The sequence below is a fragment of the Falco punctatus genome (genome assembly GCF_963210335.1).
Source record: "Falco punctatus genome assembly, chromosome: 4".
In the NCBI taxonomy this organism is placed as follows: domain Eukaryota; kingdom Metazoa; phylum Chordata; class Aves; order Falconiformes; family Falconidae; genus Falco; species Falco punctatus.
The window spans coordinates 44,654,263-44,677,078 of NC_137583.1; the positions used below are offsets into that span (position 1 = coordinate 44,654,263).

At 66.8% G+C, this 22,816-nt stretch overlaps 2 protein-coding genes across 3 annotated transcripts; both read left to right on the forward strand.

Moving 5' to 3' along the window:
* Nucleotides 1-356: 356 nt before the first annotated feature.
* Nucleotides 357-10,201, forward strand: MAP1S (microtubule associated protein 1S). Of its 2 annotated transcripts, XM_080384380.1 has the most exons (7): nt 357-1,358; nt 3,156-3,257; nt 3,996-4,078; nt 4,198-4,338; nt 4,810-8,068; nt 8,211-8,428; nt 8,521-10,201. In XM_080384380.1, exons 1-7 carry the CDS (start codon nt 1,166-1,168, stop codon nt 8,674-8,676), a joined length of 4,152 nt encoding a protein of 1,383 aa, XP_080240506.1. In that variant the 5' UTR covers nt 357-1,165; the 3' UTR covers nt 8,677-10,201. The 2 variants fall into 2 exon arrangements, with proteins under 2 accessions (XP_080240506.1, XP_080240507.1); XM_080384381.1 differs by lacking the exons at nt 357-1,358; nt 3,156-3,257; nt 3,996-4,078; nt 4,198-4,338 and adding an exon at nt 4,354-4,607.
* Nucleotides 10,202-13,240: 3,039 nt separating this feature from the next.
* On the forward strand, nt 13,241-22,681 carry FCHO1 (FCH and mu domain containing endocytic adaptor 1). The gene is made up of 28 exons (XM_080384391.1): nt 13,241-13,371; nt 13,973-14,058; nt 14,665-14,756; nt 14,837-14,911; nt 14,994-15,135; nt 15,218-15,370; nt 15,454-15,558; nt 16,430-16,528; nt 16,646-16,742; nt 16,904-16,948; nt 17,044-17,116; nt 17,198-17,219; nt 17,309-17,363; nt 17,456-17,634; nt 17,716-17,740; nt 17,835-17,897; nt 17,995-18,037; nt 18,138-18,229; nt 18,329-18,943; nt 19,161-19,279; nt 19,377-19,482; nt 19,561-19,672; nt 19,769-19,924; nt 20,829-20,961; nt 21,074-21,273; nt 21,459-21,523; nt 21,603-21,767; nt 22,383-22,681. The coding sequence occupies exons 2-28, from the start codon at nt 14,032-14,034 to the stop codon at nt 22,403-22,405; spliced, it is 3,081 nt and encodes a 1,026-aa protein (XP_080240517.1). The 5' UTR covers nt 13,241-13,371; nt 13,973-14,031; the 3' UTR covers nt 22,406-22,681.
* The last annotated feature ends 135 nt before the right edge of the window (nt 22,682-22,816 follow it).

The following is a 22,816-nucleotide window of genomic DNA, read 5'->3' on the forward strand; positions in this document are numbered from 1 at the left end:
GGCGCTGGTTATTCCCCACCTGCAGGGAGCTGTTGGTTGGGGGAGCAGTCTAGGAGAGGTCGAGGGCAGGGGGCTGTGAGGGGGCTGCAGGGCCTGGTCCCATCCTGCACTGCAGCGTATTGCCCAGCCCTTATGCTGTGCTGCACTGCACCCCACGACTTACGCGCAACGCAGCCTTGCCCCTCACCGCACACTCCATCCCTGCACTGCGCGCTGCATCACACTGCACTGTACTGTGCTGCATCCTGCTGCACCGCACCCTGCCTGCTCTGCGTTGCACTGCACAGCCCCATCCCCACAATGCTTCCCATCACTGTATCACCCTGCAACACCCACCCCCAGCTGCGCGCTGACCTGTGCACCCCTTCCCTTCTCTTTCCTTCCCTTGCATTGTGCTTCATTGCACTGCACCAGCTGCTGCATTGCATTGCGCTGCATTGCATTGAATTGCTTTGCACTGTGCTGCACTGCGCGGGTGGCCCCTGCATTGCATCGTGCTGCACTAGTTGCTGCCTTGCATTGTATTGCATTGCACCATGCTGCATTGGGTTGGTTTACATTGCATCACTGTTTTATTATTTTATAATAATATATTTTTGTTATAGATATAATATTTAATAATATTCATATATATAATATATATAGTTATATAATATATAATAATAATATATAGGAATATATAATAATCTATTTATTATTATATAATAAATAAATGCATTACATTGCATTGCATTTGATTGCTTTGCACTGTGCTGCACCACACTGCGCAGGCAGCCCCTGCATTGCATTGTGCTGCACTGGTTGCTGCATTGCATTGTATCGCATTGTACCTTGCTGCATTGGATTGCCTTGCTGCATTCCGTTTTATTGGGTTGGGTTGCATTGCATTGCTGCATTGCATTGTATTCCATTGCACCGCGCTGCATTGGATGGGGTTAGATTGTATTGTATTGTATTGCGCTGCACCGCGCTGCGCGGGAGGCCCCACACGCGGCGACCCCACCCCGCCATTGCCCCTTTAAGAGCTGCCCGCCCTTCGCTGCTCCTCCCTTTCCCCTGCCCCGCCGCGGCTTCCCATTGGCCGGCGGTGACATCAGTGGGCGGGGCGCGGCGGCGGTGACGCAGCGGGGGCGCGGCGCGGCGCGGCGGGCGGGGGGCGCCGAAGATGGCGGCGGCGCGGGCCGCGGGGGCTGCGGAGGGCGAGGGGCGGGCGGCGGCGGCGGCGGCGGCGGTTCCGGTTCCCCCGCCCGGGCCCGGGGCCTCGGCGGGGCCGCGCCGCTACTCGCTGCTGGCCATCGTGGGTGGCGGCTGCCACCGGCCCGGCCTGCTGGCCGCCGCGCTGCAGCAGCTGGAGCGAGGTGAGCCCGCGGCTCCCGGGGCCCCGCTGTGGGCCCGGCCCTCCCCTCCCCGCGCGGGATGCGCCGCGCTCGGCCCTGCTGCGGACCCCGCCACCCGCAGCTCCCCCCCGAGGCCGGCCCGCTCCAGCCCCGCTGCCCCTGGGGTCTGCCCCCCGCCCCCCTCACCCCCCCCGGCCTGCCGGGCCGCCCCCTCCTGCCCCAGGCCTCCGGGGTCTGCCCCCAGCGACTGCCCTGTCTCCTGCCCCGCAGCCCCCAGGATCTGACCCAGACCCCCAGGACCTGCCCCCTCTCCTGCCCCTCAGCCCCTACATCTGCCCCTCCCCCCCCCCCCCCAGGATCTGCCCCTCTTTCCTGCCGCAGACCCCCAGGATCTGCCCCATCTGCTGCCCCAGAGCCCCGGGATCTGCCCCCCCCCCCCCCCCATCTGCCCCCTCTCCTGCCCCAGACTCCCAGGATGTGCACACACACCCTCCCCGAATCTGCCCCCAGATCTGCCCCAGACTCCCCAGGATCTGTGGATCTGCTCCTTCTCCTGCCCCAGACCCCCAGGATCTGCCCCCTTGTCCCAGGTCCTCAAGGTTCTGCCTCCCTGAACTCCCAGAACCTGCACCCCCACCCCAGACCCTCAGGATCTGCACCCCCCGGGCCCCCAAGGCTCTGCGCCTTCTCCTGCCCCAGACCCCCAGGATCTGCCTCCACAAGTGCTGCCCAACCTTCTTGTCCCTGCTGCGACCTGTCCCCCCCGTCCTGTCCCCTGACTTTAGGGACCTGTCCTCTCTCCCCACCCTGGGGTCTGTCCCCAGGCTCTGGGGCTGCAGTTGCCCGCATCCCCTCCCCTTGTTACCAGCCCAGACTGTGCCCCACACAACTAGGGGGGCCAGATGCTGGGCTGGGGGTGGGTGGGCGCTGCAGGGTCCCCCTTCAGCCCTGCTCCTATCTCCCACTCCCCAAGCTGTGGCCAGAGCTGAATGGGGGGGGGTCTCAGGCGTTGGAGCACCCCTGTGCTGGAGCAGGACCCCAAATCATGGGGAAACACACACACACACACACGTGTGTGTGTGTTGCCAGGATTGTGCCATCGTGTCCCCTACCGCGGGACCTGGCAGGACCAAACCTTGCTGGCCCCAAGTGATACCGCCCCAAAACGGCCATAGCCCTCGCCCGGCGCCTTGTGCAAAATTTGTGCAACCCCCCCACCATCTTACGCCATCGCCGGGCTGTTTGCCGGGAGCAGTTGTGGCCACGCTGGTTGGCCACCGAGGTGGGGGCTGCCAGCCCCACCCCACCCTCACCCCCCAACCCCTTACAGGGTCCTGAAGGGTGTTTTGAGGCTGCACTTTGGGGTTCCTGACCCCGCTCTGGGTGCTGGGAGCAGCCGCGCCAGTGCCAGCAGCAGCACCGTGCTCACCGGATCCTCCGGCACCGTTAATTCTTTTAATTGCCACCTTTGAAGAGGTGCCGGCAAGGTGCGCTTGGCGCCTGGGGGCCGGGCTTTTGGGTTGGCAGAGCTGGTGCTGTCATGAGTCACCGCGCAAGGTGCTCGCCTGCCGGGCAGCCGGTTGGTGCGTTGGTGTCATGCCAGGGTCCGGCTGGGCTTGGGGACCCCCCTGGGGTCACTCCAAAAGCCACCAGGCCGGCACGGCTGTGTCTCAGGGCAAGGGGGGAGGGGGGACAGTCCCCACCATGCTGTTACTTGCATAATCGGTGCCATGTGGGGGCACATGCGGTGCTAGTGGGTGCTAACAGGGCTGCCCCCTCCCCCAGTTATTTTTATCCGTGTCCCCCCCTCCTCCAAAGGAATCCGCTCCTGGGACATCGATCTCTCCTTGTGCAACCTGGATGAGCAGCTGAAGCTCTTCGTGTCCCGTCACTCGGCCACTTTCTCCAGCATCGTGAAAGGTAAAAGAAGGGGGGGCATGTGATGCATGCCCCCTGGGTGGTGGTTATTTCATGGGGTGTGGGAACCTCCCCCCCGTACAGCTCGGGGGGCCCCCTCCCCACTACGCCCCCAGCCTCTGTTGGAACAGGCTTTGCCTTGTACCCCGACCTGGTGGCCAAACCCCGTGATCCCACATGTGAGAAACCGCTTCCTTTGCCCATCCTGGGGCAGGCTGCAAATTCCCATGAAAAAATTGGAAAGGAACATATTGAGCCAGGGATACCAGGGCTGCTCCAATGCCTCTTGCCCACCACGTCCCCTTGTCACACCGGTGGGTCAGCCGCTGGCAGTGGGGGGGCACCGTGGGAGGTGGTCAGGTCTCCGGTGGGTACCTGCCTGCCTAGGAAGGGGGTTACAGCCCTGAGGTCCCCCTGGGAGCAGCCAGGGCTTGCTGCACTGCTTGGGGGGGGCAGAAGGGGCTCCCCCAGCCTGAACCCCCCCCTTCTTTCCTCCCCTCCCTGTGGCAGGAAGGACATGGGAAACGTGTCCTTTGGCTCAGTGGATCCGCTAGCCCCCGCAGCGTCTGGGAGCGGGACAGTGGCTGTCCCTTTCCGTGGGGGAAGTGGACAGGAGCTGGCCCTGCTGCTCTGTCCGGGTCCCCCCCCACCCCCCCAATCCCATCCCCATGGGACAAGGCCAAACTGGGGTGCAGCCCTGTTGTTTGGGGGAGGGTGGGTGTCAGCCCTTGCTCCCTGCAGGTCAGCGGACCCTCCACCATCGGGGAGATGTGCTGGAGACCCTGGTGCTGCTCAACCCCTCCGACAAATCCCTGTGTGATGAGGTGAGCAGCTGGGGGACACGGCCGTGGCCTTTTTGGAGCTGCTGGCTGGGGCGTGCTGCAGGTTGGGGCTTGGTGGCATCTTCATGTCCCCTCCATCCTCGCGTCCCTTCCATCCTCAGCTGCGAAACCTCATCACGGACGTGTCGCAGCACAAGCTGCTGGTGTTTGCTGGGCCCTGCGTGGAGGAGACGGGGGAGCTGATGCTGCAGACAGGCTGCTTCTCCCTGCGGGACTTCATCCAGATCTTCACCGACAAGGAGGTGGGGTGCTGGAGACCCCCAGGAAGGAGCTGCCTGGCCCCGCCCCCAGCTCACAGGCCTGACCACCGCTGTGCAGGGGGGCTGATGCTGCCGGAGTAACTGTCTGCTCACGTTCTCCGGCGTCTCGGTGGGGAGTCAGGCAGGGCAGCGGCACGGACGGGAGGCTGGCCCAGCCATCTGCTCTGCAGGCAGCCATGCCAGCGCATCCCTCCCGCCACAGGGCTGGGAGGGGACAGTCAGCTGCATCATGGCCCTGAATCGCAGCTGGGGTGGGTGTGAATTGGGGACCCCCGCCCTGCCAGGCATCGTGCCAACAGCCAGCCCTGGGTGTGTGGAGTGGGATGGGGCTGTGGGAGGCCCCAGGTGCCCAAGGGAGGGAGGGCTGAGGCAGGGTACCCCTTGGGCTGCTGTATCTCTGGCCACAGGTGCCTCATCCCTCCTGAGAGTCTGGCTGTCCCTGTCCTCTCGCAGGTAGGGGACATCCTCAGCTCTGCGGACCCCTCGGCCAAGGCCAGGCTGACCATCAGCTGCCCCGACTTTGGGGAGTGGAGGGACTCAAGCCTGGACCATCACAACCTCCAGGACTTCATCGAGCTGCGCTACAACCCAGGCTGCATCCTGCCGGAGATGGAGGGGCTGGAGGAGTTCATGGAGTACCTCTCGGAGTCGCTGGAGCCCCAGTCACCCTTCGACCTCCTTGAGCCCCCCACCATGGTAGGCTTCCTCAAGCTCTCCAAGCCCTGCTGCTATATCTTCCCGGGCGGGAGAGGGGACTCTGCTTTCTTTGCCGTCAATGGCTTCAACGTCCTGGTCAATGGAGGCTCCAACCCCAAATCATCCTTCTGGAAGCTGGTGCGGCACCTGGACCGCATCGACTCCATCCTGGTGACGCACGTGGGCACGGACAGCCTGCCCGGTGTCAACAGCCTGCTGCAGAGGAAGCTGGCTGAGCTGGAGGAAGATCCATCCCAGGGCTCGCAGGGCAACGGGGACTGGGCAAAGAACCTCATCTCCCCGGAGCTGGGTGTCGTCTTCCTCAACGCCTCCGAGAAGCTGAAGGACATCGAGGGCAACTCCCGGGTGCTGAAGAGCTGCGATGAGGCTGCCCTGACCCTGCACTACCTGGAGAAGCTGGGCATCTGTCCCAACCTGCTGGCGCGGGACAGCGGACCCCGCGCAGAGCCCACCGTCCTCTTCCAGAAGATGGGAGTGGGCCGGTTGGACATGTACGTCCTGAACCCCGTGAAGGGCACCAAGGAGCTGGAATTTCTCCTGCAGCAATGGTCAGGCAACAGCTACCCCAAGGAGCAGGACTTGCCCTTGCAGTGCCTGACCTCCGTCTGCGCCCTGCTCGTCTGGCACCCTGTTAGCCCCTCCGAGAAAATCATCCGGGTCCTCTTCCCCGGCTGCACCCCTCAGGGCCGTATCCTGGAGGGGCTGGAGAAGGTGAAGCACCTGGAGTTCCTCAAGCACCCCGTGGTCACCAAGAACGATTTGAAGGGGCCACCAGCGTCCCAGCCTGAGAAGCCGCTCAAGCAGAGGAGGGCAGAGAGCAAGGAGAGCCTGAAGTCAGCTTCCAAGCTCAGCTTGGTGGATGCTGGGACACCAGCGCCGAAGGAAAAGGCTCCAAAGGTGGAGAGGAAGGAGGTGAAGGCAGGGACCAAGGAGAAGCCAAAATCCCTGGGGGAGGTGACCAGAGCGGGGTCAGAAGATGAGAAAGCCAAGGATGCTCGAACCAAGCTGGACTCTTCAACAGAGAAGCTGAAGGCAGATGCAAAGCTGAAGCTGAGCAAGGAGAAAGCGGTGCCAAAGAAGGAGCCTGTGCCCCGGAAAGAGGAGAAGAAGATGCTGAAGAAGGACGAGGGAGCCGAGGCGAAAGGGGAGGCCAAGAAGGAGGTGAAGGTGGTGAAGAAGGAGGTGAAGGCTGAGACGCTGCGGAAGGATGCGAAGGAGAGCAAGGCAGAGGTCAAGGCTCCTGCCAAGACCGTGGCCCGGAAAACACTGGTCCCGGAGACCCGCAAACCCCTGGCCAAGGCTGGCAGCGTCAAGAAATCCTCCCTCAAGAAGGAGCCAGAGAAGCCCAAGGCCAAAGCCCCCCGGGAGGCAGGCAGCAAGAAGGAGCCAGGGACATCTGACGGCTCCAAGTCCTCCTCCCCTGAGGACATGCTGCCAGAGGCCGAGCGGGGCCGGGGGGCTGCCTCACCGGGGGCTGGCGGGAGGAGGAGGAAGGAGGAACTGAGGAACGAGGGCAGCACTGCAGCTGAGAGCGAGCTGGAGCCCTTGCCGCTGGAGAACAGAGGGGTGGGGGGGCTGGCGGGACCTGGGGACTCATCCTGCCTAGAGAACGGCCTGGAGGACCCTGACAGCCCCCAGCGGTTCCGCTACATGGAGAGTAGCCCTTTGAGAGCCATCTGCCCGCTCTCGCCCCTGGCCAAGACCCCCAAGAGTGACCGCAGCGTCAACTTTGACCTGACGCCCACTGGGATGCTCAACCACAGCCCTGAGGGCGGCGAGGACGCCTGCGGCAGCTCCGAGGAGAAGACCCTGGAGATGATGTCCCCAGCCAGCTCGGGCCCAGCCAGCGCCGGGCACACACCCTTCCACCAGTCACCAGTGGATGATGGCACAGAGGAGCCGGGCACCGGCACCAACCGGCAACCAAACACTTGGCCGCCAGCCGGGGGCAAAGCCTCACAGGACGGCTCCAGCTCCTCGCAGGAGAAGCAGGCGGGCTGCCTCTCCCTCAGCCCCTTCAAGGACGACATCCCCGACGTGTCCCCCACCATCACCACCCCCTCGCTGCCGGCCGAGGTGGGCTCCCCGCACTCCACCGAGGTGGATGAGTCCCTCTCGGTCTCCTTTGAGCAGGTGCTGCCACCCGTCAGTGAGTCCCCACCAGAGGAGGGCAGGCGGTCCCGGGGGACCGGGGGGACACCGGAGCCGGAGGCCGTGAAGGGTGGGTTGTCCCTGCCGCTGCGGCCGTGCCACCACCCGCCATGGGCTGATGGTGACACGGCGCCGCGGCCCGGCCACCGCTCCGACTCACCCCACGACGTGGACCTCTGCTTGGTGTCACCCTGCGAGTTCGAGCATCCCAAATCAGAGCGGTCGCCCTCGGCTGCTGCCAGCCCCCGGGAGCTGTCAGACAGTGACCCGTCGCAGGAGCTGGTGCAGCGCCGGGGGGGCCGGCCCCGCCAGCCGCTGGGCGAGACGCCCCCCACCTCCGTCAGCGAGTCACTGCCCACCCTTTCTGACTCCGATGTCCCTCCGGCCACCGAGGACTGCCCCTCCATCCTGGCTGACGGGCTAGAGTCGGATGAGGACCTGGAGCAGCCCACCCGCGGTGTGGCCAGGGCCCATGACCCGCTGCCGGCCCCCATGAAGGACCCCTGCCCCATCCCCGCCCAGCCTGGCATCTGCATGGTGGACCCTGAGGTGCTGCTGGCCGAGCAGACCCGCGCTGGCAAGAAGGACCCCTCCGGCAAGGTGAAGAAGACCCTGTCCCGCACGGGCTCTGTGCCCACCGCCCTGAGGACCGAGCCACCCCGGCACCCCACCTCAGTCCCCAAGGCCAGGGGCCCTGCCAACGTGGCCCGTGACAGTGGGGACAAGGCCAGGCTGCTCCCCGGGGACAAGAAGGGCCCTTCCAGTGGGGACATCCGCAACCCAGGGACCACCCGCAGCCCTGGAGCTCGCCCACCGTCGGGAGCTGGCAGGGCATCACCGGCAGGTAATGGGGCTGGGGGGCACCAGTGGGCACTCCCGGCATTGGTGTCCCTGTGCCGGAGCAGCGCGGAGGCACCGCTGGTGCTGTGCAGTGGGGTTGGGGTGGGTTTGTGGGGCTGCTCAGCACCGTACCCCCATCCTGGCAGGCACACGGGCTGCAGCCCCCCCGGGCCCCCCAGTCTATGTGGACCTGGCGTACCTCCCCGGCTCCTGGAGCGCCCGCACGGTGGATGAGGAGTTTTTCCGACGCATCCGTTCCCTCTGCTACGTGGTCAGCGGCGACGACCACCTGAAGGAAGGTGTCCTGCGGTCCCTCCTCGATGCCCTCCTCTCCGGCAAGCACCAGTGGGGCACCGACATCCAGGTGAGTGCCCCCCCCAAGCTACCTGGAGAGGTGGGATCAGCCCCTTCCTGGTGCTGGCTCGTGGTGACACGGTGCCGTGGGTGTCTCTGCAGGTGACCTTGATCCCCACCTTCGACTCACTGGTGATGCACGAGTGGTACCAGGAGACCCACGACCGGCAACAGGAGCTGGGCATCACGGTGCTGGGAAGCAACAGCACCGTGGCCATGCAGGATGAGACCTTTCCCGCCTGCAAGGTGGAGTTCTGAGCCAGGGGAAAGGGGGGGAGCCACAGCTTGGGCTTCATCCCCACCCTCCTCCTCCTCTGTGGGCCCCCCCTCTCCCTCCCTCCGCACCTGGTGACTCAGGGCTGTGCCAGCCCCGGGACCACCATGGCTCGGAGGGGAGAGAGAGGGGGGGTGTCTTCTGGGGGCAGATGGGGTTGCGTTCCCCCCCAGGGACTGGCGGGGTCTCTCTGGGGACCCCGAGCCCACAGCACCCACATGCCGCACCCTCACACGCCGCGTGGTTCCCGCATGCCCACGCCAGAGCCGTGCACTCCTTGCTCTGCACCCACCGCCGTCCCAGGGAGGGGGGTGAGGGACCAGCCGGGGGGGGGGTGACCCTGCCTCTGGGGATGTCTGTGTGTCCCCCACCCCTGGCATCCAGCAGTAGTGCTGAGCTGTCTCCTGGCGGGCAGCGAGCCCAAGCCGTGCTCGATTTAACAGGGTAAATTTTGTTGTTTGCTGTTCGTACCCCCTCCCTGGACAAGCCACTACTGCCATTGCCTCCCCCCTCAGTACCCACAGCCCAGGCCTGCAGGGGGGTGGGTTTCCTTCCTGGGGGGCACAGGGTTAGGACAACCTTGGCCACCCCGGCGGGCTCCTGCCGTCCCCATGGAGCAGCACTGGGGCTCGTGCTCAGGCTCAGGGGGGCTGTGGGGTCTGCTCCTCTGGCACTACAGCTGCGGGCTTTGTCCCCAGCATTGTCTCTGTCCCCCCTGGGCACGGCCGGACCCTGTGGCCCCCCCTTTCACGTGCAGCAGCTGGGGGGGAGCTTTCTGCTCCACCAGGCTGAGACCTGGCAGCTCACTGCACCGATGGCTCTTCCCTCCCTGGCAGTGGGGGCCATGGGGTCTGAGCCTGCACCCTGGCTGGGGAGCAGGGGGGACTGGGGAAGGTGCCCCCCCCTCCCCCCAATTCATCCCCAAGCCCTTGGGTTGCTGGAAGGCTGTTAAGAAACCAAATGTCACATGCAATTTTTAAGGGGTTTTGTGAGCAGAGAGCGGGGCGGGGCAGGCTGGGAAGGGGGGCAAGATCTGGCCCCCCCATGCCCAGCTGGGGCAAACACTAACCCATTTTGTAGGAGGCTCCTCGTTGGCTCTTTTTGTAATGACTTTTTAAGAAAAAAAGGAGAAAACAAACAAAAAAAACCAAACCAAAACAAACCACCAACACACAAAAAAAGTGAAAACTGAACAAACCAAACCTATTCTGGTGGGAGGTTATTTATCTGAGTCCCCCCCGCCCCGGGCACCGGCTGGCGGCCGCGGGGGCTTTTACCTGGGATTGTATCGTTCTATGTGTTCGGGGTGGGGGGAGTGAATGTTTCACCTTTAGTGCTTTAAATATTTTTTCTTAGCTGGAAGCTGGTTTGGAGGTTGGGGGGTGGTGGGGGGGTTGTGACTCCCCCCTCCGGCCCCTGCCCATGGATGCCGGCACGCTCCCCATCTTGCACGCCACGTTCCCGTTTGGCAAATGTGTTGAAAACGAGCATTAAAGAGGATAGCTCCCAGCTGCTCTGCCTGTTGTGTGGGGTTGTTTTGGTTTTTTTTTTTTTTTGGGGGGGGGGCGGGGGGAGGTGGGGGGAAGGTTGGAGTTTCCACCCCAGTCGATGCAGTGCAGGGGAGGGGGGGGAATGTGGGGTCCTGGCATGCTGCAGGGTGGTTTGGGGGTACTGGGGGTGTGGAATGATGGTTGGGTTGGGCTCAGCTTTGGGGGTGGGGGGATGCTCTGGGGTGGGAGCCTGCAGTGGGAGAGGGGCTGGGGGGGTCCAGGGGATCGTGCTGGGGGGGTGGGAGAGGGGCTGGGGGGGGGGTGCTGTGCTGGGGGGCAGGGGCTGAGCAGGGCTGGTACACCAGCTCAGCTGAGGATGGATGCAGGGTTGCTATGACAACCGCATACCCATCCCCGCCGCCCCCGGCCCGCAGAGGAGGGGGCTGCAGCCACTGCGCTCTGCCCCCGCTCTCGGCATGGGGCGGGGGCGTTGCGTGTGTGTTGGGGGAGGGGGGGGTTGGAGTCTCCTCGGTGCTGGGGGGTCCTGTGTCCTTGTGCCCCAACTGCAGCACTGAGCCCCCACCCTGCATGCTCAGCCTTAAGCCTGGCAGGACCAGGGAACAAAACCCCACCCTGAAGCTCCCGAACCCCCAACCCCAAAACCTCCCCCAGAATCTCCCCATCCCCCAAACCTCCCCAGGACCTTGCCAGGCCCTTTGCTGGGGCCACGGCAGCATCTTGGGGAGGCGGCTCTTCGGGGGGGGTCGCTCCCTTGGAGGTGGGTTGTGACCCCTCGTGCTGAGGCGGGGGGCAGGGCTGTGGCTGTGCCTGGCACTGCCACTGTCACGGTCCCACCAGGCCCCTCCAGTACCGCAGGACCAGGCGCTTTACTGGTGCTGTGAGGGGTCCCGGTTGGCTTCGAGCTGTGTGAGCCAGAGGGTGGATGGCAGCGGGGAGGGGGTGGCAACTCTGCTGGGGGGGGCTCCTCTGCCATTGCCGCCCGTTGGCACCCACCGACATGCCCGAGGGTGCCACGGGGTCACTGGGGTGCTGGTGAGCACCAGGAAAGGCCAGATCCTGGGATCCTGGCCAGAGCCCTGCATGTGGCCAGGGGAGGCTGGCTGGCCACTGTCCCCTCCATCCCCAGCCCCGTGTCCTCACCGGGTGGTTTGGTGGCACCGGGTGGCCTGGCACAGCCGCACCATCCCGATGCCAGGCAGGCATCGATGGGACAAAAGGGAACGTAACCAATGCCACCGCGTGACGCGCCAGCCCGGCTGGCTGTCCCAGCCCTGCCACCAGCACTCGCGGCTGTGGCACCCCGGAGCCGGGTCCCCACGTCTGGGGGATGTTTGTGGTTGATTCCTGGGGGGCAAAGCCCCCTCGGTCCCCACCCGCTGGATGGCATCCGCTGCCCACAGCTGTGCCGCTGCCGCCCCGGTGTCAGCCGGAGCCAGGGCATGAGCTCAGCGGGGTGCGAGGCACCGGGTGGCACCGGCGGGGGGCGCTGCACCGGGGAGGGGGGGGGGCGGCCCGGGACCGCGGGGGGGTGGTTGCAGCCCTCGGGGTCGGTGTGGGGGTTCATGGCGGGGTGCGGGCGGTGGCACGGTTGGCAGCGCCCGAGGTGGCAGCCCGGGGATGGTGGGAGCCCCAGGGGCAGGGTACCGGTACAGGTGGCTGCGAGCCCCCCCGCCCGCAACACCACCCGATGGGCGGCGGCGGCCGCTTTAAAAATGCAAATGACCCCCCTCCCCGCGCGCGGCGCGGCGGCGGCTCTACCAATGAGAGGCGGCGGCCGCTGGCTGCGGTAACCGCTGCCGGGCGTGGGGACCAATGGCGAAGCGGCGCGGCGGGAGGGGGCGTGGCCAGCACCTCCCTCGCCCCCGGCGCGGTCCCGGCCCGGAGCGCGCGGCCCGGAGCGGGCGCGGGGCGGCGGCGGAGCGGAGCGGGGCGGGGGCGGCGGCGGCGGCGGCCCCGCAGGTGAGTGCGGCCCCGCGGGGCTCCCGAAGCCGCCCGGCCCCGCCCGCGGGCGGGGAGCAGCGACTGACCCCCGGGGCCCCGCGTACCGGAGCGGGAGACACCCCCGCCCCCTCCCGTGCAGCCCCCGGCCCCGCCGTGCCGCTCCCGTGCGGTGCGTGGCTGCAGCCCCCCCGCTGTAGCAGCCCCTTCCCGGGGCAGCCCCGCGCCCCCGGTCGGACCCCCGCGCTGTGCGTGGCTCCCCGCTGCAGTGCAGCCCACCGCGGCGCCCGGGGCAGCCCCCCGGTGCTTCGCCCCCCCCCACCAATAAACCTCCCTCCGCGCCGTGCACGGGTGTAGCCTCTCCCCCCCTAAACCACCGGTGCTGCGGGCAGCCCCCCTGCGACCCCCCCCCGCTGCAGGTGCAGGGCTCGGTGCTTTCCCTCCTTTTTTTTTCTTTTTTTTTTTCTTTTTTTTTTTTTTTTTGGGGGGGGGGGGTGGCGCAGCATCTGCACACCCTAACACCCACCCACCCCCCGGCACTTCTCCCTCCAAAGGCCCCGCTGCCCGGTGGGGGTGAGATGCACAGACCCCCCCGCCCCGAGGAGTCCCCGGCCCGGGCAGGTGCAGCCGTTCGTTGAGCCAGACTGGATGCGCCGCCCCCCTCCACCCCCCCACCCCCACCCCCTGGAGCCCCCCCGCACCCCTCGGGGCCCCCCCCTTGTCACCCGCACCCCAGGCCGATGAAGGTCACCGCTGCGGGTGGCTGGGGCTGGCCGGCGGGGGGGCGCGCTGGGGGTGGTCCTGGGGTGGGGGGGGTCGTCCCTGCCACAGCCCGGTGTGATGCGCCCCCCTCACCCCCTCCCGTGCCCCCTCCGCCTTGTCCCGCTCGGGGACTCGGTGGCCGCTGTCACCTCCGGGGACTTTGACCGGCGGGGAGGGGGCAGCGAGTCCATGGCCGCCCATGACCAGCGGCGGGTGGGGGTCCGCCCTGAGCCCCCCCGTGTCCCCCCCAGCCCCGCTCCCCCCCAGCCTGACGGGGAAGCTGGGGGGGGGCTGCTCTGAGCCCGCCACACTCGTGACACAGGTGGCTCAGCCTGTGCAAAGGGGCTGGGGGGGGGGGCGGGCAGGAGCGGGGGCTGCGGTGCGCCCTAACCTCCCTCTCTCTCCCCCCAGACCCCCAGTGCGCCGAGGATGATCGGGGGTGGCCCACGAGCCCCCCAGCAGCCCAGGGTGAGTGCCCCCCCCCTCCCCGCCAACTGCCAGCCACGCACGATATTTTGGTTTCCTGTTTTTGTGATGGGGAGCTGGGGGGGGGGAACACCCGGGGGGGGGGGCACAGCCTGGGGGTCCCCCCTGCTGAGTGCTGGGGGGCTGCTCCGGTGGGTGACCCCCCAGTACAGCTGCCGGTGCATTTGGAGTGGGGGGGGGGGGGGGCAGGCAGCTGGATCACCATTTGTGGGGGCAGAGGCTCTTCCCCCCAGCAGGGAGGGGGCTGACTGGGGGGGTGGGGGGTGTTTGGGGGGCTGGGGGCCACCAGCATGGCGGGGCACCGGAGCAGCAGCTGCCAGCACGGAGCAGCCGCTCATTTATTATTTAGCTGCGTATCTGGTGTCGGGCCCAGGCGCTGCCTCGGTGCCCCCCCCGGCCCCCCCCGGGTGCTGCACACCTTGGGGAGGGGGCTGCGGTGGGTCTGGGCGGGGCAGTGGTTTCCATAGCCACGGGGCTGTGCTTTGCCGGTAAAACCGATAAACACCGGGAGGTGCAGGCATGGTGTGTGGGGGGGTCCCCCCCCAGGCCCCCCCCCCTCACTAAGGGCCAGGTGTGTCCCCAGGGTGCTGGGAGCTGAGCTGCGGGTCCCCACACCGCTGTCCCCCTCCCCCCCCCTCCAAGATGTCCTACTTCACCGAGCACTTCTGGGTAAGCCTGGACCCCCCACCCATGGGTGCCCCCCACCCTCCACGGCTCACTGCCGGGGGGGGCGCCCCGGTCCTGCAGTGAGTGGGGGGGGGGGAGACTTGTTGCCACTGGTAATTTCACATTAACACTGTGCATTAATTGCTGAGGATGGGGGGAGCTGGGGGTGCAGGTGATGGGTCCCCCGGCCATGGTGCCCCCCCCCCCCCCAGTGCCGCGGGGGGGAAGTTGGCAGCGCCACGTGGGGGTGAAGCGTGGCCCCTGCTTCCTGCTTGGTCTCTGCCGGGTCTGGCAGCTGCCTGCACCTTCCCCTTCCCTCTGCCTCAGTTTCCCCATGTGGGCTGACTGGCACCCTGACACCCCCCAGCCCCCAGTCACGCTGCTGGGGGGGTGGGGGAAGCACCCCTGTGTGCCGGGGGGGGGGGGGGGGTCACGGGCAGCACCCAAAATTGCACCCATGGCTTCCTGCTCTGCTCACCCCAGAAACCCGGGGGTCTGGGGTCCCCCCTGGTGGGGTGCCCCTGGTGGGGGTGGTGTGGGGGCCTCTGTGCACCCCCCTGCACGCCCCCCGGGGTGGGGTTTAGGGGGCTGAGGGTGGTCCCCTGCCAGGGCGAGAAGAACCACGGCTTTGACGTGCTCTACCACAACATGAAGCACGGGCAGATCTCCACCAAGGAGCTGGCTGACTTCGTCCGTGAGAGGTACCGAGGGGGGGGCGCGAGGGGGGGGTCCCCAGCATCGCTGGGCTCCATCCCCCGTGCCCCCTCCCCGCTGTCCCCAGGGCTGCCATTGAGGAGAACTACGCCAAGGCCATGGTCAAGCTGTCTAAGATGGCCACCAACGGCACCCAGCTGGGGTGAGCGGGGCTCCGGGGCACCCTGAGATGGGGGGGTGACAGACACGACACCCTGCTCACCGTGTCCCGACCCCCTGGGCAGGACCTTCGCGCCGCTCTGGGAGGTTTTCCGCATCTCCTCAGACAAGCTGGCCCTGTGCCACCTGGAGCTGATGAAGAAGCTGCACGACCTCATCAAGGAGATCTCGCGCTACGGCGAGGAGCAAGGCCGGGTGCACAAGAAGGTACCGTGTCCCCCCCGTCCCCTCCCACTGCACCCCGTGGCCCCCTGCCCACCCCCTCTGTGTGTGTGTGTGTGCCCCCCAGTCCAAGGAGGAGGTGTCGGGGACGCTGGAGGCTGTCCAGCTGCTGCACGGGGTGGCCCAGCTGCTGCCCAAGTCCAAGGAGAGCTACCACAGCAAGTGCCAGGAGTACGAGCGGCTCCGCAAGGAGGGCACCAGCCAGAAGGAGATCGATAAGGTGAGACCCGGCTGGGCCCTGTCCCCCTGCCTCGGTGGGCCCTGTCCCCTCCGGTGGCTCATGACCCCCGCTCGGTCCCGCAGGCAGAGCTCAAGTCCAAGAAGGCGGGCGAGGTGCTGCGGCGGGCGGTGGAGAAGTACAACGCGGCGCGGGCTGACTTCGAGCAGAGGATGCTGGATTCGGCCATGGTGGGCAGGGGCAGGGTGGGCAGGCAGGGGCAGGCAGGGGCAGGGTGGGCAGGCAGGGGCAGGGGCAGGGTGGGCAGGAGCAGGGTGGGCAGGCAGGGGCAGGGGCAGGGTGGGCAGGAGCAGGGTGGGCAGGCAGGGGCAGGGGCAGGGTGGGCAGGGGCAGGGTGGGCAGGCAGGGGCCAGGGGCAGGGTGGGCAGGGGCAGGGTGGGCAGGCAGGGGCAGGGGCAGGCAGGGGCAGGGTGGGCAGGAGCAGGGTGGGCAGGCAGGGGCAGGAGCAGGGTGGGCAGGAGCAGGGTGGGCAGGCAGGGGCAGGGGCAGGGGGGGCAGGGCTCGCACAGGCACTGCTTAGGCTCCCAGTGCTGGCCGTGCAGTGCAGTGGTGGCACGGGTCAGCCCGTTCCCTGGGGACATGCCACCCTGGGTGAGCCCCATTTCTCAGGGATGCTGACCCTTGGGGATGTGCCACCCTGAGTGAGCCCTGTTCCCTGGGGACGTGCCACCCTGGCTGAGCCCTGTCCCATGGTGATGCCCACCTCCAGGGACATGCCACCTGGGCTGAGCAGCATTCCCTGGTGATGCCAGTACCTGGAGACATGCCAGCCTGGCTGAGCCTCACTCTGTTTTGATGCCAGCACCTGGGGACATGCCAGCCGTGCTGAGCCCCCCTCTCCTGGGCGATGCCAGCTCCTGGGGATACCCTTCCCTTGGAGTGTTGGCCTTTGGGGACATGCCACCCTGGTTGAGCCCCCACTGCCTGGGCATGCCAACCCCTGGGGACACGCCACCCTTCCTGAGTCCCGCTCCCTTATCCACACGCTGACTCCTGGGGACACGACACCCTGGATAACCCCCTCTGTGCCCCCCCCTCCAGCGCTTCCAGGAGGTGGAGGAAGCCCACCTACGCCACATGAAAGGTCTCATCGGCTCCTACTCGCACTCTGTGGAGGACACCCACGTCCAGATCGGGCAGGTGTGTCCCCAGGGGAGTGAACAATGATGGAGACAGCCCCGAGCTGTCCCCCCTCCTTTACTCTCAGCATCGTGCCAACCCCCCATCTTTTTTTTTTTTTTTTTTTTTTTTCCCCAGGTGCATGAAGAATTCAAGCAAAACGTGGAGAACATTGGCACCGAGATGCTGCTGCGGAGGTTTGCTGAGAGCAAGGGCACGGGGCGAGAGCGGCCAGGTGAGGCTGTGGGCAGCATCCCGGTGGGCTACCCCATTTGCACGAGGGTGATGCTCCCCCTCCTCGCACGAGGGTGGAACCCTCGTGCGAGGATGGGGAGCATCACCCTCGTGCGAGGATGGAGCTGTGACACTGATGGCTGATCCCACTCTTGGTGGCAGGAGCGTTGGATTTTGACGAGTACCGGCTGGCCCCAGCACAGGAAGGCAAGTACGTCTGCATCCAGCAGCCCCACACCGGGGATTTTGAGGTGTGGGGGGAGCTGCTCACCACTTTGTGTCCCCCCCGCCCTGCTTCCCAGGACCCAAGAGGAGCCGTAGTAAAGCTTTCCGTATCCCTGGGTTGAGCCGTAAGGAGAGGGATCATGATGCTGTGTAAGATCCCCCTCTCTGTGCCCCTGCATCCCGCATCCCTTCCTCTCTTTGGAATCTAACCCTGCCCTTGTCATTCCCCAGGGAATCCCTGGATGCCGAGGTGGTGAGTGTCCCAGTGCCAGCCCCCGGGGTTGTTTTTTTTGACACTGGGAGAACTGGGAAGCAAGCGCCTCTGTGAGCATCTCCCCGCAGGGCTGCCCGGAGGTGGACGAGGACGGGTTCACCGTGCGCCCGGACGTCGCCCACAGTATCCTTGGGCTGGAGTGCGTGTGCGGGGGTGGGGTTTGGGGGGCTCTGGGGGGGTCCCTGAGCACGAGATGTTGCCTTGACGGGGGTCAGCCGAGGCGGAGAACCATGTCTGCTCCTCCAGCGACTCCGACTACGACGAGGATGAGCCTCGCAAGTTTTACGTCCACATCAAGCCGGTGCAGCCCCGGGAGGCGGCCAGCAGCGCCGAGGCCACCATGGAGCAGCTCAAGGCCACCGTGGGGAACCTCATCCTGCCCCCCAGCCTTGGGGTGAGCCTTGGCAAGGGGGGCTGCAGGGTCTCCAGGGACCGTGCCAGGGCCAGCTGACCCTCTGTCCCCATTCTCTTTCAGGGCACCGTCAAGCGACAGTCGTCCCGTAAGTGCCACTGTGGGGGCTCGGCACAGCTGCAGTTCTGGGGGTCCCGCTGGCTCCGTGTCCCCTAACGCCGCCTGTCCCTGTCCCTCCACAGGGCATGTGGCATCTCTGACCCCGGCCCCGAGCGACACAGACCCCGAAGGGTCACTGGCAGCGGGTGAGACTGTGCTGGGGGGTCCTGGGGATGCGGGGGCATCCTGGGGGTGTGGGGGGCAGAGCCACTGCACCCACCAGCGTGTCACCTCTCCCCACAGGTGACAGCGCAGGGAGGGGGTGCCCGGCAGCACAGGTGAACAGGTATGGGGCAGGGAGTGGGGTGCTGCACCCCATGCTGCCGTCCCCGAGTCCCCTCCCCAGGGGGGTCCCGGGTGGGCACTGAGCTCTGTCCCCGGTGCAGCGGCCCTGGGAAAGCCCCTCTGGACGCGGTGCCCCCCGCTGCGCTCTTTGGGCCCCCACTGGAGTCGGCTTTTGAAGCAGAGGATTTCCCGGGTGAGGATTTGGGGGAGCGGGGAACGCACTGGGGGACCCCGGTGCCTGGGGTGCCACGGCCCCCCCATCGCAGTGCTCTGACACGGGGGTCTCCCGCAGCCCCCCGCACCTATGTCCTCACCTCCTCCTCCTCCCCCTTCTCCTCCTCCTCCCCGGAGAACGTGGAGGACTCGGGGCTGGACTCGCCCTTGCACCCCGCGCCCGGACCCTCCCCGGACTCCAGACCCTGGACCCCGCAGCCGGGAACGCCGCAGAGCCCCCTCCCCAAGCAGGGTGGCCTACCAGACCCCCTGCCACCGCCACCCGCCACCCGGGACCCCAGTGCGTGGGTGCCACGGCCCCGCAGCCCCGCCGGCCGCCTCCCCGAGCCCCCCAGCTTCGCCGTCTTCAGCAGCCCCGGGGCCGAGGGGCTCTGGGAGAACGGGGGGTCGGCGCCCCGGGGGCGCAGCCGCTGCCCCAGTGGCCCAGCGCACCAAGAAGCCCCCTCACCTGACCCTTTTGGGGAGCCCCCACCATGGGTCAGACCCCGCAGCCCCGGTGGGGACCAGCCCCCCCTGCCCTGTCCTTCCTCCAACTCGGCCTCCTCTTCCTCCTCCTCCCCCGCCCCCCCCAGCGGGGGGGAGTCCTCCAGCCCCTCTCCATGGACCTGCCAAGGGTCGGGGACCAGGCTGAACGAGGGTGGCACGCCGGCAGCTCCCCCACCACCTGAGCCGAGTGAGTGGCAGGGGGGCAGGAGCTGGACCCCCCTCTTCCCCCCAGTTACGCTTCACTCTGCCCCCCCCTCAGCTGGGTGCAGGGTCTCACCCAGCCCTGGCTCAGCTGAGACCTGCCAAAGTCACGGCACTGGTGAGACCCTGCTGGAGCGCCACTGGGGGTGCCCTGCCCATGGTGGGTTTCTCTCCTCACCTCCTGTTTGTGCCCCCCGCCCCAGATGCTCTCCCTTCCTGGCCCAGCGCAGCACCCCGGGAGGTCCCGCTTGTGGCCCCCCCTCGCCGCTCCCGCACAAAGAGGCCAGCGGCCGGCCCGGCTGTGGGCAGCAACACCGACCTGGTGCGTGGCTGGTGGGGGGGAGCAGGGCTGGGCTGTGGGACCCCCATAGTGGGGGCCAAACCCAGACCCCCCCGGCTGACACGGTCTTGCCTTGCAGTCGCGCTCGCTCAGCCCCTCGCCCTCCTGGAGCTGCGGCCCCTCGCACTCGGCACCCGCCAGCCTGGGCGAGCGGGGCTTCTTCGCTGTCTCCCAGCCGGCGCTTGGTGGGTCCTGGGGGGCTGAGGGGGGGGGTCATAGGGTGGGGAGTCCCATCCAGGCTCTGACCCCATCTGCCTCCCCAGGGCTGTCGCGGGGTCCCAGCCCCGTGGTGCTGGGCTCGCAGGATGCGCTCCCAGTGGCCACTGCCTTCACCGAGTACGTCCACGCATACTTCAAGGGGCGCGACGCCGACAGGTACGGGGGTCCCGGGGTTGGGGGGTGTCAGGCCCCCCCCTCAGCTGCTGCATCCCACCTGGGGCATCTGCTGACCCCTTGGCGTGTCTCCAGCAGCTGCCTGGTGAAGGTGACAGGGGAGCTCACCATGTCCTTCCCCGCCGGCATCGTCCGTGTCTTCAGCGGCAGCATGGCCCCCCCGGTGCTCAGCTTTCGCCTGCTCAACGCCGGTGCCATTGAGCAGTTCCTGCCCAACGCCGAGCTGCTCTACAGGTGTGGGGACACGGTGGCACCGTGGCCCCGTGGGGATGCCTGAGCAGGCTGGCAGCTGGGGATGCAGTGGTTGGGAGCTGGTAATGGGGTACAGGGGGTGCTGGGAAGGGCACAGGCATCCTGGGAGGTGGTGGATGCAGTGGTGGTGAGCTGTGTGTTGGGGTTCATGTGGTGCCTGGTTTCCTGGGATGCCTGGACATCCTCAGGAGCTGGTAGATGCTGCAATGGGGAGCTGGATTCTGGGGTTTCTAGGAGGCCTGGGCCTCCTCGGGAGCTGGTAGATGCAGTGATGGGGAGCGGTACATTGGAGTACATGGGGTTCCCAGTGAGCCTGGGCATCCTTGGGAGCTGGTAGATGCAGCGATGGGGAGTGCTATATTGGGGTACATGGGGTGCCTGGTTTCCTGGAGATGCCTGGGCATCCTCAGGAGCTGGTAGATGCAGCAATGTGGAGTGCTATATTGGGGTACCTGCTTTCCTGGGGATGCCTGGGCATCCTTGGGAGTTGGTAGATGCTGTAATGGGGAGCTGGGTACCAGGGTACGTGGTGTTCCCAGTGGGCCTGGGCATCCTTGGGAGCTGGTAGATGCTGTAATGGGGAGCTGGGTACCAGGGTACGTGGTGTTCCCAGTGGGCCTGGGCATCCTTGGGAGCTGGTAGATGCTGTAATGGGGAGCTGGGTACCAGGGTACGTGGTGTTCCCAGTGGGCCTGGGCATCCTTGGGAGCTGGTAGATGCAGCGATGGGTAGATGCTATATTGGGGTACATGGGGTGCCTGGTTTCCTGGGGATGCCTGGGCATCCTTGGGAGCCAGTAGGTGCAGTGTTGGGGAGCTGGGTCCCGGGGTGCCTGGGGTCTCCCAGTGTGCCCAGGCCCTATCGCTGCTCTGACCCCGTCCCCCAGCGACCCGTCCCAGAGCGACCCCAGCACCAAGGACTTCTGGCTGAACATGGCGGCGCTGACTGGGCACCTGCAGAAGCAAGCGGAGCAGAGTCCGGCCGCGTCCTACTACAATGTGGCTCTGCTCAAATACCAGGTGAGCCCCGCCAGGGGGGAGAGCTGGGACCCCTGGGACCCCCACCCAGCTCCTGGGGATGGAAGGGTCTCGGTGCCCCCCCAGACCCTCCGTGACCCCCACCCCCCCCAAGTTCTCGCGGCTGGGTCCCGGCTCAGCACCGCTGCGGCTGTGTGTGCGCTGGGACTGCTCGCCGGGTGCGACGCGGGTCAACGTTGAGTACGGCTACAATGCCGGCGCCCTGGCCCTGCCGGTGCCGCTCGCCAACGTCCACGTCCTGCTGCCCGTGGATGAGCCCGTGGCCAACCTGCGACTGCAGCCGGCGGCCAGCTGGTAAGGGAGGGGGGATGCAGGACCAGGGGTCCCAACCCCCCCCCCTGCCCCAGGGTGGGAGAGGGGGATGCTGAGCTGGGAAATGGGGGTGCTGATGGGGTGGGGAGGTGGGAACAGGGAGGATGGGTTGGAGCTGGGGGGTGGTTTGGGTCTGGGGGCTTGGGTACATGCCCATGTCCCAGCAGGAACCTGGAGGAGAAGAGGCTGCTCTGGAGGCTGCTGGACATCCCGGGTGCACCGGGGCAGGGAGGTGAGGCTGCGCTCGCCCTGCTTGGAGGGCAGGCTCAGCCCCCACGACCCCCCCAACCCCTCTGCTGTACTCCCCCCAGGGTGTGGCCAGCTCTCGGCCAGCTGGGAGCCCCTCTGTGGGCCCAGTAAGCCCAGCCCCGTGGCGGCTCAGTTCAGCAGCGAGGGCAGCACGCTGTCGGGCGTCGAGGTGGAGCTGGCAAGCGCTGGGTACCGCATGTCACTGGTCAAGAAGAGGTTTGCCACAGGTACAGCTGGGGGGGCTCGGTGGTGTGGGCTCCCTTCCCCACTGCCCTGGGGGATGTGGGGTCATCTCCCCATCCCCAGTGGCCCCAGGGTGCACAGGGGTCCTTTCCTTAGGGGGGGGCAGAGGGTCCCTGCTCTTCAGGGTACATGGGGTCCCTTCCCTGGGGTGTGTGAGTTCCCGTTCCCAAGGTGGACAGGATCCCTTCTGTGCTCCTTGGGGTGCATGGGGGTCCCCTCCCTGCTCCCCATGGCCCTGGGGTGCATGAGCTCCCCTTTCCAAGGTGGGAAGGATCCCTCCCCTGCTCTTTGGTGTGCACAGGTTCCCTTGCCCAGCGTGCATGGGAGTCCTCTCCCTGCTCCCTGGGGGGGGTGCATGGGGTCCCTTCCCCAAGTGCACAGGGTCCCCTCCCTGCTTCCTGTGGCCCTGGGGTGCACGGGGTCCCCTCCATAGCACCCCAAGCTCTGTTCCTCCCTCACTGGGCGATGCCCAGCCCAGGGAGGGTGCTGGTAGCCCAGTTTGGGGCCGATCAAGCCCTGGTCCCTCGGTGATGACTGTCCTCATGCTGGCCACATGCCCCCTATCCTCTCAGTCCCTCCTCACTGCCTTTCCTCCACAGGGATCTACCTGGCAGGGTCCTGAGCCACCTCACACTGGACCCTCTGAGCCCCCCGGGCTTCCCCCTTGGTTGTGTGAATTTGAAACACTGGATGGAGGCCAGTTGGGGAGGGGGGTACCGCTGGGTGGGAGCTGCTCTCCTCCTCCTCCTCGTCCTCCTCTCCCTCCGGCCCCCCGCTCCGTGGCTGTCACTGCGTCGTCTCCTGCTGCCCGGCGGTCGGTCCCCTCCACCCTCCCCTGTGCTGTGAAGGGAGCAGGAGCTGCTCTTTTATTAAACACTTTATTTTCTAATAACCCCTCCGCCGGCTCCCGCCTGCCTCCCGCCATGACGCCCATCCCCAGGGCCTCCAGGCTCCTTGGAAACGGGGCTTGGCTCGTGTGCCACGGCTCCCCGGGGACCGCGGTGCTGCGAGGCTGGGGGAAACTGAGGCAGGG